The sequence below is a fragment of the Salvia hispanica genome, chromosome 1 (assembly GCF_023119035.1).
Source record: "Salvia hispanica cultivar TCC Black 2014 chromosome 1, UniMelb_Shisp_WGS_1.0, whole genome shotgun sequence".
Classification (NCBI taxonomy): domain Eukaryota; kingdom Viridiplantae; phylum Streptophyta; class Magnoliopsida; order Lamiales; family Lamiaceae; genus Salvia; species Salvia hispanica.
Window position 1 is genome coordinate 540301 of NC_062965.1, and position 14865 is coordinate 555165.

The 14865-nt window shown below is 36.7% G+C and overlaps 2 protein-coding genes across 3 annotated transcripts in view; both read left to right on the forward strand.

The window, feature by feature from the left end:
- LOC125218492 (putative disease resistance protein RGA3) overlaps nucleotides 1-7019 on the forward strand; it is a 112556-nt gene extending 105537 nt beyond the window's left edge. The window contains exons 4-7 of one of the 2 annotated variants that reach the window (XM_048120186.1): nucleotides 177-286; nucleotides 1601-5255; nucleotides 5406-5493; nucleotides 6456-7019. In XM_048120186.1, coding sequence (XP_047976143.1) covers nucleotides 1610-5255; nucleotides 5406-5452 — 3693 coding nt within the window. In that variant the 5' untranslated portion in view covers nucleotides 177-286; nucleotides 1601-1609 and the 3' untranslated portion in view covers nucleotides 5453-5493; nucleotides 6456-7019. The remainder of the gene's footprint in view (nucleotides 1-176; nucleotides 287-1600; nucleotides 5256-5405; nucleotides 5494-6455) is intronic. The other variant, XR_007175965.1, reaches the window with a different exon arrangement.
- A 2411-nt stretch (nucleotides 7020-9430) lies between these two features.
- On the forward strand, nucleotides 9431-13210 carry LOC125206935 (disease resistance protein RGA2-like). The gene has a single exon (XM_048106151.1). It carries the CDS (start codon nucleotides 9431-9433, stop codon nucleotides 13208-13210), a length of 3780 nt encoding a protein of 1259 aa, XP_047962108.1.
- Nucleotides 13211-14865: the final 1655 nt, after the last annotated feature.

Here is a 14865-nt window from a genome sequence, read left to right on the forward strand (position 1 = left end):
AACCCTAATTCTAGTCAAACTAGGAAACATATTCCATAAGGAAATATCTTCTATGGAATAAATCTATCACAAGGAAATATACTTCTAGGAAACAAATCCTAAATATGGTAGGAGATTAGGCTCCATAATTAACACGGAATATATTAATTAATTCAATATATTCAATATTATATCAGTCATTAGGTATATATCATGTGCAAGAAGGAGAAGACAAATTCCATTGCCTATTCACTACAAGAGCGCAGAGCAAAGAAGAAGAAGAAGAGATATTGTGAAGAGCTCTAAGGTATGTCTACCCATACATCTGAGAGATCTTGGCCTTTTTTTACTTTGCTGGTTTTTGATTTTTTATTTAGTTTTCCTTTAAATGGATTTATGCTGTTGATTTATTAGTTGGTTATTATGCATGCTACTATAAGGATGGAAAAATCATACTTTGCGCTAAGGGTTATGGCCAACTAGTCTAGTGTCAGGTTTTTTCTATTTTGGGAGATTATACAATATATTTCCTTTTGATTTATTTTTTAGTTTTTGGTCGTTTCATTTTTTTCCGGTTCTAGAGAGTCTACATACCCATCTGTATGGAATCTCGAGAAGTGTTATAGAGAAGAAGAAGAAGAAACGAGACGCGAGAACACCCCATATGTTTTTCTTCAAACTCCAGTGCCTCCCAAAGTCCTTGCTGAATAAGTATCGCTTTCATTTTTATGCGCCATAGTCCAAAATACTGCTCCATATCAAACCTTGTCATTGTCATTGTGGATCGCCAAACTTCCCACAAATGGCGGTATTTTGTAAACCTAGCAAGATTCAGGAACCACAAGCACGAGCCTTGACCAGATGTGATGGACCCAATTGATCACAATCTTGATCGCAGTTATAATCCGATATAGAGCCATGCATCACAATAAAAAAAAACTAGCTATTCAATGTATCCTATATTTCAAAACTCAGATCAGGAATGATACAAAACTCTCTAGCTATTTTACAAGTGTTTCACTCAATTCTTTGATGAAGAAACTCGACTTATCTTGGATGAATGGAATGGTGTGTTGATTCTCTGATCAGCATATATCCTCTCCGTTTTAACCACCTCAAGTCAACTCAAGAAGCTGACTTCATAACTAACTCTGTGAAACCAAACTCAACCGCTTTCACTGCCAAATCCGAGCTGAACTAGTTTACTCCAACACATGTTTGGTTCACGCCGTGCTGGTAACTAGATTTGGCCAGTCCCAAGTCTCAATACGAATCAAATTGAAACCTAAATGAGCCGTTACTCCTATTCGTTGATGGAGGGAGCAAGAGAAAGATGGAATGAACTTATTTATTTCTTTCTTTCACTTGTCCTATTTAAATCAAACGTTACTCCGTTATGCGAGTTTGAACAATTTTTTAATTAAATCAACATTTAAATTGGGCGTCAATCCACAAGTAAATTAGAAATTTTAAAAAATAGTTGTCGGCAAGAACTGAAATAACATAAGAAAATGAAAGCAAACTACCTTGAATAAAAAGGATGTAAACTATACTGATTCTATTCCTGCTCTGTCCTTCTCTTTACACCAATTATCCATTTCTCTTACTGAATCAGTTACAGGATCAAACAATGGAAGGAGAAGCTGTCGCCGCGGTCATTAAAGTAGTAGTCCAAAACCTCATAGACCAATCCAAGAAAGAGATCTCACTAATCCGAGGTCTCGACAAAGAAGCAGCAAAGCTAACTGGGAGTCTAGATACTATCCAGCAATTCTTGAACGATGCTGAAAGCCGTACCATTCCCGGTGGGGCTGTCAAAAGCTGGCTGAGGAAGCTCGAAGATGTGGCGTTTGATGCTGACAACGTTTTGGATGAATTCAACTATCATCATCTCTCCAAACAAATCAAGCCCATCATGCCCACCAAGCCGATGAAACAAAAGGCACTATCTTGCTTCTCATCCTTCAGTCATATCACGCATCCGAGAAATATAGCTCTTAAAATCAGAGAAATCAATGTGAATTTGGAGTCCATTTACAAAGAGGGAGCCGGACTTGGCCTCAAAGAGAGGCTAGCCAACGATGTGCCAAAATTGCCTCGTACTGCATTTGAAACTGATTCCTTCTCACATGATCCAATTTTCATTGGAAGAGATGAGTTGGTGTCGGAAATAGTTGAGGTTATTAACATTGGTACCACAACTGATGAGCGTGTAGTTTCTATCTTTGCCATCGTGGGAATGGGAGGAATGGGGAAGACAACCTTGACTAGGAATGTCTTCCATCATCCAAAGATAAAAACTCACTTTGGATCACATATTTGGGTGCATGTTTCTCAAAATTTTGACCCAATCATTCTTTTCAAGAAAATCCTCATGGAGTTGACTTCCTATGATCAAGTTGAAGTTGAGAGTAACCCAGGTATTCTCGAAAACACTTCTTCTGATCGAGTAGAAGATAAGAGTAGGCGGGATTTTCTGAAAAAGACTTCTTTTGGTCAAGTTGATGTTGAGAGTAGGCAAGATATTCTGAAAAGGCTTCAAAAAGCTTTAAAAAATAAAACTTGTCTTATGATTCTTGATGATGTTTGGAATCAAGATCGTCCCAAATGGGATGATTTTATCAATTCTTTGGTTGGTGTTACATCTACCAAGGGGAATGCGATTGTTGTTACAACCAGAAATATGGAAGTCGTTTCAACTATGCAATCACTTCATACACATGAGCTCAAAGGATTATCACATGAAGATTGTTGGTCAATAATCAAAGCAAAAACTTTTGGAAAAGTGGATATTCCATTAGAGTTTGAGGCCATAGGGAGGAAGATTGCAACAAGATGCCAAGGTTTGCCATTAGCAGCCAATGTAGTTGGTGGAGCACTATGCAATAAATCTGAAGAAGAATGGCTCTTGATCGAAGAGAAATGGCTTTCATACAATGAAGGGGATCATATCACAAAGATTTTGAAGTTGAGCTTTGATAATTTGTCTCTACCGTCACTCAAGAAGTGTTTTGCATGTTGTTCGATTTTTCCTAAAGGTCGCAAAATCAAAAGTCAAGAACTGATTGAGTATTGGATGGCGGAAGGATTTCTTGAAGCTAATGGAAATAGTGAGATGGAGTGCTTGGGTGATAAATTTATGAAAGTTCTTCTGCACAACTCTTTACTACAAGTTACAGAAAGAGATGATTATGGAAATGTAAAGAGTTGTGTGATGCACGATCTTGTGCATGATCTCGCATGTTCAATTTCAGTTTCTTCTAATAATACAGAAGGCGGGAGCCGAGTGAGATATATGATTTGTGATAAAGGACGTCGTATTCCAAAAGATGTGGCAAAATATTTGCGTACGTTATTGTTCGTGGGATACATTGATGATAACATGTTTGCAGATTTTGAGCATCTACATGTTTTAAGTCTTGAATTTTATTGGTGTGAAAAGTTGCCAAGTTCGATAAGGAAGTTGATACATTTAAGAAAACTTGATATTTCTTCGACGCGTATCAAATATTTGCCGGACTGGATTGGTGATCTCCATCAGATGCAAACATTAAACGCAAGTGGAAGAGAATTGAAGGAACTGCCTAGTACTCTGAAGTACTTGATTAATTTAAGGCATCTTTATATCAATTCCTTTGCAAAGTTGCCTGCCGAGATTGGGAGTTTAACTTCTCTCCGGACGCTAAAGTATTTTAAAGTTGGTGAGAAAGATGGATGGAAAATCGAAGAGCTTGGGAGTTTGAATGGTCTCAAAGGAAAATTGGAAATTTCTAACCTTGAAAGGGTTGATAACAAGGAAGTGGCTGGGAAAGCAAGTCTATCCCACAAGTCAAAATTATTGAAGTTATATTTGAAATGGAATAAGGATAGAGAAGGTGAAACTCCAAATGATGAGAATGTGTTGGAAGGTCTTCAACCACACTCAAACCTAACAAAGTTAGTGATTGAAGGATTCAAAGGTAAAAAATTTCCGTCATGGGCCCAGAAGATGACAATTGAAAATGTACCTCAAGGCTCTTGGGTACCACTGAACAAGTTGATTAAGATAAAACTCTTCTACTGTTCAGAATGTGAAGAAATCCCAATGTTTGGACAATTGCCAAATCTGAAGTCTCTCTGGTTAGTAGGATTGAGAAATTTGAAGTCAATAAATTCTTCATTCTATGGATTAGTGAACGAGGAGACACGTATTGTTTTTCCAGCTCTTGAAAAAATCGTATTGCGTTACATGCAGAAGCTGACAGAGTGGGCAGATCTGGAATCAGCGGGTGCAGGTGATGTCAAGTTATTTCCTAACCTCCAACACTTGGAGGTCTGTTGGTGCAAGCAATTGAAGAGTTTTCCTAATCATTCGTGGCCGTGCCTCACACGTTTGATAATTAGGGGGACTGGGAGCGTGCCTTTCGCAAACATTTTCAAGACGAAATTAAAGTTGCTAACAGAGCTTTGGATAGAAGGAATAGATGATCTGGAATATCTCCCAAATTGGTTATTCAAAAACAATCCCAATCTCTTGGAGTTAAGTTTAACAGAGTGTTCCAATTTGAGAGAATTACCAGATGGTCTAGGCACCCTCAATTCTTTGGAGATGTTGAGTATAAGCGACTGTCCAAATTTGGAACAAGTAGCAGATATTGGTGTACAACAATCACAAGGAAGCCTTGCATGTCTTAAAATATTGAAGATTTGTGAATGCAAAGCTTTGTTGTACTTTCCATGTGAAATGGTAGGATCCTCGCTTGAGAAACTGGAGTTTTTGAATTTAAGTAGCCTAAAGAGTCTACCCGGAATAATTGATTGTCTGCCGAAATTGCCTCGTCTAACACATTTGGTAATTTATGGTGTTTCTCAATTTAGGGCCGGTTATTCCAGTAATGAGTTAGGAATAGATGTTAGTATGGAGGGATCTATGGAGACCGTTGATGGCTTATTGCAAGGATGCTACTCCCACTCACTTAAGAAATTACACTTGAAAGGGAGGGAAGGTTGGGGAAATTTGCCAGAATCAATTCAACATCTCACCTCTATCGGTCAGTTAGAGATAGAGAATTATGGAATGGAAGAGTTGCCTGAATGGTTGGGGAATCTCTCATCTCTAATGGAATTGAGTATATATAATTGCAAGAAGTTAAAGAGTCTACATGCACTGCAGGGCCTCACATCACTTCGAATCTTAGATATTAAGGGGTGCCCAGAAATAAGTATTGATGCAGTTGATTCCCAATGGCCCAACATTTCCCATATCTCCTACATTGAGCTTAATGAATACAGAATAGGTTAGTACGAATACATTTTCTGGTTTCCTTTTATAGAAACAGTTGCATCATGCATGTCTATTTCCTCACCACCACATTATATATTCACTTTCAGTGACTTATTGATTTCACCTTTTCTCCATTAATCCTTTATGTGTTTGATAATTAAAGGATGGAGGAGAAAACAGACTAAGAGTTTGATGAGTGGGTGCCTCTAAAGTGTCCATTGGAATTGCCCAACCTTTCTTCATTTTTACTGGTAAGAAACCGCACATTGCAATTCTCTCTTCTTTGCTTCTATTAATTGAATAGGATCTGGATACCAATGGCTTTCACATATTTATGCTCATTTTTAGTTGCGGGAAATAGCAAAAGTTATCCATTGCTCGATTTTGCTACATTGCTCTGCTCCCAAAATGCAATGTACTCCATTAGCTATTTGAGACTGTAAACTGCAAATTAGTATCCCCAACATATATGTTTCACACAAATTGGATCTTCTATTTTGCATTCGTATTTCATCAAATATTAATAATAGAGTAGGGGTGCATTATATTGCTAAATGTTTAAGTTGCTAACTAATCAATGCAGTGTATTAAAAATGTCAATATATAATATCAACACAATATATTGAAGTTCAACAAAATTATGGGTTGACATTTATAATACACTGCGTTGATTAGTTAGTAGATTAATTAGTAGAGTTAGCAACTTAAATAGTTAGCAATTGATCACACCCTTAGTAGAGTAATGGTAAATTTTGGTCCTAAACACATGATCAAATTACGAATTTGGTCCAAAACATTCACTTTCTGAAAAACTGGTCCTTGACAAATGAAAATATCGCCGAAGTAGTCATTTTTTTGACAGTTTCGTTAAAAAACTAAGGTCAACGCTAATTGCACAATCATCATAAATTATGGAAATTAAGAGTTTTGTGTAATGTTGATCCTTTCCATAGAATATAAATTAAGCAAGTTATCATAAATCATGGAAATTATCGAGAGTAGAGTAGCTTATACTTCATCCATCCATTTAGACTCCGGTATATTTTCCTTTTTGGGTTATCTAATTAAACTTGGCTTATTTTCTTACTCATTTACTACTATTTAGTACTATGAAAAATGGTTAGATGTTACGGAAGTAAGTCATGTATGCCAAATTTACTTGTGACCTTTGCGCATGAACTCATATACAAAAATCATGTTGTCTGCGTTGCAGCTATATCCAACACGTTTGATCCAATTCGGAAGACGAAATGCCTCTGCCCCTTTCCCCCCACAACATGCCTGGGATTGTGTTGATGTCAGTACTAAAGATGAATGTTTCCTGACTCTCTATGCTATGGCCATTTGTGATTCACATTGTGATCTTGTTTGATCGAGTTTAGTGAATTAAAAGATCTCTTTGTTCGCCTATGGATGTAGGCTTACGCTGAACCACATAAACCATTGCCTTGTTCGTGTTATTCTCATTGCATTGCGAGGTTCAATACTACTACTACTACTGCTACTTTTGATTGTCTGAAGTGGTTTAACTCCAAAAAAGTTGGATAGTATGAGCTTTTTCGAGTTAAAACTATCCAAGATCACATCCTCGTGAGCAGTATTAACGAGTTAGTTGAAAAGAGAGTAAAAAAGTTAATTTGAAGGATATGCATGGAGGTTCAAAATGAATGAACCAATTGCAAGGGAGGATTTGTATGCATATCAATTGAAAATCCAGAATTTGGCAGTAATTATTAGTAGTATTGTTAAATGCATGTTTCATCTAATGAATCAATTAGTTAATGCGTAGTATATTATATTGGTCAAAGTGAAAAATATAATGTGTAGTTATTTACTCTAATGAGACAGAGGAGACAGGAGGGTGTACTAATTTTTTATAAGGAAACATCTCTTAAAAAATATTTACTTGCGAGCATGGTGAGAAGTTAAGGAAGTTAAGAAAAAAGAATAAATTTCCATTTTCGCACTTTTGATCTCGTTCATGTTTTGCATAGTATGTATCAACTCATTGTTTTATCATGAGAACATGTGTGATAAAAGCTGTTGTTATTTGTTTTTCATCACTAATTGTATATACTGTATAAATCATTAATTAAACCTAATATTTCACTTATTATTTAAATTTTATTATAAAATTAATATTTAAAAATAGAAGTCACATTCCGATAATTTTTTTATTTTTCATCTAATTTGGTATTTCTTAAAACTCGATAATCTAAAAATTTTTTAGATAATTTCTTTTATACTACTATTTCTTAAAATTCATATAAATTAAACTGAAATATATTTATTTATTTTATTTTAGAGTAAAGACCAAAATTGGTCCTGAACATATGCCCATTTTACGATTTTGGTCCTAAACTTTATCTTTTGAATTTTTTGGTCCTGTACATTTCAAATCGGATCACAATTGGTCCTCCGTTAAAAATTCCGTTAATATTTAACGGTCAACGATTTTAATCACAATTTTGACCAACTTAAGCAATTTTTAATTATTTAATTATCAAAATTATTTTTTTTAATAAAAATATAAATTATTTATAATATTATCGAAATGCATAATTAATTAAAAATTAAATTCGCCTAATTGAATAATTAATTAATTAAGTAAGAATAATGAATTTATTCATAGTTCTAAGTTATGAAAATGTTGAAGGAAACAACCAAAATCAGCAAATTAAAAAGAAAATTTTCAATCAAATAATAAACCAGAAACATCATTGGATCCAAATTGTTGAGCAATATTGTTCAACAATCAACAATCAACAAATAGTACCTCAAATAAACCATAAATCGAAAAAAATCCCAACTTGATGAATTAGGGTTAAAAGGCAAAAGAATTAGTCTCAGATCTGGGATCTAGACATCACGACCTATCACGAAACCAAAAAAGGTATCAACAACGGCCATGACGCCGACCATGGAGAGCCTCCACCACCGGTGCACACAACCTCCACCAACCAAATTCAAATCCTTAATCACAGTAGGAAAGAGAGTGATAATGGCGGTGAGTTTTTAGAGAAATGGAGGACGAACATAAGGAAAGGGTTTGTAGGTGTCGGAGAGAGAGAACACTCCGTGGGGCCGTGGGGGAGTTAGAGATAGAGAGAACAAATGTTTGGGGTGGGGTGAGAGAGAGACAAAAGCAAATATTGGGGAAGTGAGAAAGGAGTTTTTTTTTTTGTTGTTGGGGGGAGGGGATGTGAATAGCCGTGTAGGGGGTAATCCACCTCCGCCGCTGCACAACCCTCAGAATGCTTCTCACCCGCGGCGGAAGCGGACCGGCCGGCTGAAGGAGGCTGCCACCGGGCTGCGATCCCGATCGCAACGGCGGAGAGAGCTCGTCGGAGAAGGCCTCCGTCGCCGTCAGCCATAAGCTGAAGGACTTGTTCGTGTCGTCGCCGCCGTCGTTCAGCGAGATGGCTTCGAAGAGTGTTCAACCTTCATGAATTATTTTAATTTTATTTACTTTTAGTATATTTATTGTTAATATATTTATTTTATTTTATTAGGAGTGTTACACTAGAATAATAATTAATGATATAATTAGTGAGTTAAAAATCATAATTAAGAGCTTTAATTGGTCAAAATTGGGTTAAATCCGTTGACCGCTATAAAATTAACGGAATTGTTAACAGAGGACCAATTGTGATCCAATTTGAAATGTATAGGACCAAAAAATTCAAAAGATAAAGTTTAGGACCAAAATCGTAAAATGGACATATGTTCAGGACCAGTTTTGACCTTTACTCTTTATTTTAATCTAACTTACCAAATCGATAACATAGAGCGAATTAGTGGAACTCGAACTAAATAAGTTGAACAGTTTTTCTATTGAATCGAAACTTAAATTTGGCTTCAAGATAAGAATTGAAATATGCTTAAACTAGAAAGTGGAAAAGAAATCCCCGTGATCAAGGAAAATCAACACAAGAAAGGAATTAATTGATCACACTGTGTATAGAATATGCTACACCAAAATTGTAACTTACCATAAGAATAACAAGTTGTATGAAAATGAAAGCAAAGTATCTTGAATGGAAGGCTACACGTAAAGTGTAAAGTGTAAACTATACTGCAGCTCATCACAATTATTCTTCTCACTTTCGATTGCATTTCTCTCATTCTCTCTGTACCAATTCATCCATTTCTCTTTGGCTCTTTCTGAATCAGTTACAAACTCAAACAATGGAAGGAGAAGCTGTCGCCGCCGTCATTAAAGTTTTAGTTCAAAACCTCATCGACCATTCCAAGAAAGAGATCTCACTGATTCGAGGTCTCGACAAAGAAGCAGAAAAGCTAGCTGGGAGTTTAGATACGATCCAGCAATTGTTGAACGATGCTGAGAGCCGTACCATTCCCGGTGGAGCTGTCAAAAGCTGGCTGAGGAAACTCGAAGATGTGGCCTTCGATGCTGACAATGTTTTGGATGAACTCAACTATCATCACCTCTCCAAACAAATCAAGCCCATGATGCCCACCAAGCCCATGAAAGAAAAGGTACTCTCATGCTTCTCATCTTTGAGTCATATTGCGCATCCCAGAAATATAGCTCTTAAAATCCAAGAAATCAATGAGAATTTGGAGTCCATTTACAAAGAGGGAGCTGGGCTTGGTCTGAAAGAGACTCTTGCCACCAATGTGCCAACTTTGCCTACTTTTGAAACCGATTCCTTCTCACATGATCCAATTTTCATTGGAAGAGATGAGTTGTTGTCGGAAATAGTTGAGGTTATTAACACCGGTACGACAACTAATGAACGTGTAGTTTCTATCTTTGCCATTGTTGGAATGGGAGGAATGGGGAAGACAACCTTGACTAGGAATGTCTTCCATCATCCAAAGATAAAAACTCACTTTGGATCACATATTTGGGTTCATGTCTCTCAAATTTTTGATCCAATCATTCTTTTCAAGAAAATCCTTAAGGAGTTGCCTTCTTCTGATCAAGTTGAAACTGAGAGTAGCCAAGATATTCTCGATAACACTTCTTCTGATCAAGAAGAAGTACAGAGTAGGCAAGATTTTCTCAAAAAGAATTCTTTTGGTCAAGTTGATTTTGAGAGTAGGCAAGATTTTGTGAAAAAGAATTCACATGATCAAGTTGAGGTTGACAGTAGGCAAGATATTCTGAAAAGGCTTCAAAAGGTTTTAAAAGATAAAACTTATTTTCTTATTCTTGATGATGTTTGGAATGATGATCGTCCCAAATGGGATGATTTTATCAATTCTTTGATTGGCATTACTTCTGTCAAGGGAAATGCGATTTTAGTTACCACCAGAAATATGGAAGTCGTTTCAACTATGCAATCACTTCATACACATGAGCTCAAAGGGTTATCACATGAAGATTGTTGGTCAATAATTAAAGCAAAAACTTTTGGAAAAGAGGATATTCCATTAGAGTTTGAGGCCATAGGGAGGAAGATTGCAACAAGATGTCAAGGTTTGCCATTAGCTGCTAGTGTAGTTGGTGGAGCATTATGCAATAAATCGGAAGAAGAATGGCTCTCGATCGAAGATAAATGGCTTTCTCATGATGAAGGGGATCATATCACAAAGATATTGAAGTTGAGCTTTGATAATTTGTCTCTACCGTCACTAAAGAAGTGTTTTGCATGTTGTTCGGTGTTTCCTAAAGGTCGCAAAATCAAAAGTCAGGAACTAATTGAGTATTGGATGGCAGAAGGATTTCTTGAAGCTAATGGAAGCATTGAGATGGAGTGCTTAGGCGACAAATTTATAAAAATTCTTCTGCACAACTCTCTCCTACAAGTTGCAGAAAGAGATGATTATGGAAGTGTAGAGAGTTGTGCGATGCACGATCTTGTGCATGATCTCGCATGTTCAATTTCAGGTTCTTCAAATAATACAGAAGGCGGGAGCCGTGTGAGATACATGATTCATGATGAAGAAAGTCGAATTCCAAAAGAAGTGGCAAAATATTTGCGGACATTATTGTTCGAGGGACACATTTATCGTAACAAGTTTGCTGATTTCGAGCGTCTACATGTTCTAGTTCTTGCAGATGATTGGTGTAGTATGTTGCCAAGTTCGATACGAAAGTTGATACATTTAAGGAAACTTGATATATCGGCGACATATATCAAATATTTGCCAAATTGGATTGGTGACTTCCATAAGTTGCAAACATTAAACGCACGTTCAAGAAGATTGAAGAAACTGCCTAGTACTCTTAAGTATTTGACTAACTTGAGACATCTTTACATTGCTTGGTATGTAGAGTTGCCTGCTGAGATTGGGAGATTAACTTCTCTCCAAACACTAGAGTATTTTAATGTTGGTGACAAAGATGGATGGAAAATCGAAGAACTCGGAAGTTTGAATGGTCTCAAAGGAAGCCTTGTAATTTCTAAGCTTGAAAGGGTTACTAGCAAGGATGAGGCTGAGAAAGCAAGTCTATCCCACAAGTCAAAAATATTGGATTTGCGTTTGAGATGGGATCAAGATAGAGAAGTTGAAGCTACAAATGATGAGGATGTGTTGGAAGGCCTCCAACCTCACTCTAATCTGAAGAAGTTAGAGATTGAAGGGTTCAAGGGAAAAAGATTTCCATCCTGGACGCGAAATATGGTAATTGAAAATATGGTAGCACTTAACAAGTTGATTGAGATAAAGCTCTCCAAGTGCTCAGAATGTGAAGAAATCCCAATGTTTGGGCAGTTGCCAAATCTCAAGTTTCTCTGGTTAGAAGGATTGACAAACGTGCAGTCCATAAATTCATCATTCTATGGATTAGTGAATGAGGAGACACGTATTGTTTTTCCAGCTATAGAAAGGCTCGTGTTGGTTGAAATGCCTAAGCTTACGGAGTGGGAAGAAGTAGAATCTGCAGGTGCAAGTGATGTGAAGGTATTTCCTAACCTCCAACACTTGGAGATCTCTCAGTGCAAACAATTGATGATTTTTCCTAATCATTCGTGGCCATGCCTCAAAAGTTTGAGAATCAGGGAGACTGGGAGCATACCTTTAACATACATATTCAAGACGAAATTAAAGTTGCTATCAGGGCTTTGGATAGAAGGAATAGATGATCTGAAATATCTCCCAAATTGGCTATTCTATAACAATCCCAATCTCTTGGAGTTACGTCTAAGAAAGTGTTGCAATTTGAGAGAATTACCAGATGGTCTAGGCACCCTCAATTCTTTGGAGAAGTTGATTATAAGCGACTGTCCAAATTTGGAACGAGTAGCAGGTATTGGTGCACAACATTCACAAGGAAGCCTCACATGTCTTAAAAGGTTGGAGATTTGTGAATGCAAAGCTTTGCTGTATATTCCATGTGAAGTGATAGGATCCTTGCTTGAGGAACTGCAGTTGGAGAATTTAAGTAGCCTAAAGAATCTACCCGAAATAATTGACCGTCTGCCGAAATTGCCTCGTCTAACACGTTTAGATATTATTGGTGTTTCTCGATTGGGGGGCCGTTCTTGTAATCATGATTTATATATAGATGCTAGTATGGGGGGATCTATGGAGACCGTTGATGGCTTATTGCAAGGATGCTACTCCCACTCAGTTAACCAATTACAATTGAAAGGGAGGGAAGCTTGGGGAAATTTGCCAGAATCAACTCAACATCTCTCCTCACTTTATTTTTTAAGCATAGAGAATTATGGAATGGAAGAGTTGCCTGAATGGTTGGGGAACCTCTCATCTCTAAGGGTATTGTGGTTATATGATTGCAAGAAGTTAAGGAGTCTACATGCACTGCGGGGCCTCACATCACTTCAACACTTATATATTAGGGGCTGCCCAGAAATAAGTGGTATTGAACAACAGAGTGATGCAGCTGATTCCCAATGGCCCAACATTTCCCATATCCGCAACATCTATATTGATGAAGAGATAATAAGTGAGTATGAATACATATTCTTGTTTCCTTTTTGTAGAAACAGTTACATGCCTATTTCCTCACCGCCACATTATATAGACTTTCAGTGACTTGTTGATTTAACCTATTCTCCATTAATCATTTATGTGTTTGATAGTTGAAAACGGAAGGAGAAAACATACTAAGAGTTTGATGAGTGGGTGCCTCTAAAGTGTCCATTTGAATTGCTCAACTACACTTCATGTTTACTGGTCAGAAACCTCACATTGCAATTCTCTTTTCTTTCATTGCTTTTTGTTGATGAGGATGTGGATACCAATGTCTATCAGACATTTCTGCTCATTTTCAGTTGTGGGAATAGCAAGACTTATCCATTGCTCGATTTTGCTGCATTGCTCTGCTCCCAAAATGCAGTGTTTTCCATGTTTAGACTGTAAATTGCAAATTAGTACTAATATATTACCACCAACATGTTGTATAACACAAATTGCATGTTCTGTTGTGCATTCGTGTTTCATCAAATATTAATACTGGTATTTACGTAGTTTAAGTATATAAGATTATAGGTAAGATAAGACAGTGTTTTTATAGCCAATAGAGCACTAAATTTTTGAGCAATGTACAAACATTTTCTAGTGTGTCGTATATGCTAATGCTGCTGCTCATTTTGAGTCTAAATTCATAGCCAATATAGCATTTAAGGCTAACTTTGTAATTGTGAAGGTGTTCCCTTGCAAATATTTTGGTTGAGCAATGTTTCTTGAAGCTGAAAGAGCCGTTGGAGAATGGCTGTTGTAACTAATACTCCCTCCGTCCCACATTTGTAGTTACATTTAGTTATGGCACGGGTTTTAAGGAATTGGTGTAGTGTGTAATTAATGAAGTGAGAGGTGGAGTATGTAATAAATGAAGTGTGTTGGTGGAGTGAGATGATGAAGTGTGTAATAAATTAAGTGAGTTGGTGGGTCCTTTTTGACTTTTTGGTTTGTTATTTTTGTTTTGATTTATTTTAATGTAGATAATGACATTTGGGTGTAATTTTAGTGAATAATGGGGTAAAATTTTATGTGCAAATATAGTAAATTCTAAATGTTACTCCAAATGTGAGACGGACTTTTATAGCAAAATGTTACTACGAATCTGGGACGGAGGGAGTATTTTAGAGAGTTGAAGATTAGTTAGTTTTTCCCACTTGTACACTCATATATTAGCTCATCACTGGTATTTTGTAACTGATGCACACACAACGAAACACACTTAAAATTGAGGGGATTAGAGCTCTTGCTTGTGATTAGTTGAGAGCATTCATTTTGTATGTGTGAGTATCATCTTCTTGATAGTTAGAATCAATAAACTTCATTAGGCTTCTCCGTGGACGTAGGCATTCTTTTGCCGAACCACGTAATCGTTCAAGTGTGCTTTACATTTCCTGTTTGAGTAAGTTCAATCGGTAGTTAGATCCTAACAGTTCTTTTGAAATTTTAATAGGTTAAACAAATATTTCTTCAATTTATTTTATGATTTTCATAACTTGAAACCTAATCAATTAGTTAGGGGGGGGGGGGGGAATTGTTTCACTAAACTAAGTTTTATTTCATTGTATCTAGGGCTATTTTGCCTGGGAACGATCTTTGTACTACTTTTTCCACTCCTTTAAGTTTGACCATGAAAGAAGTCAGATGCCCGCAGGGGCGTAGCACAGTTGGCAACGAAGGGACAGATCTTGCTGCAATGAAAGAAGTCGAATGTTTGGCCTTTCATTTCA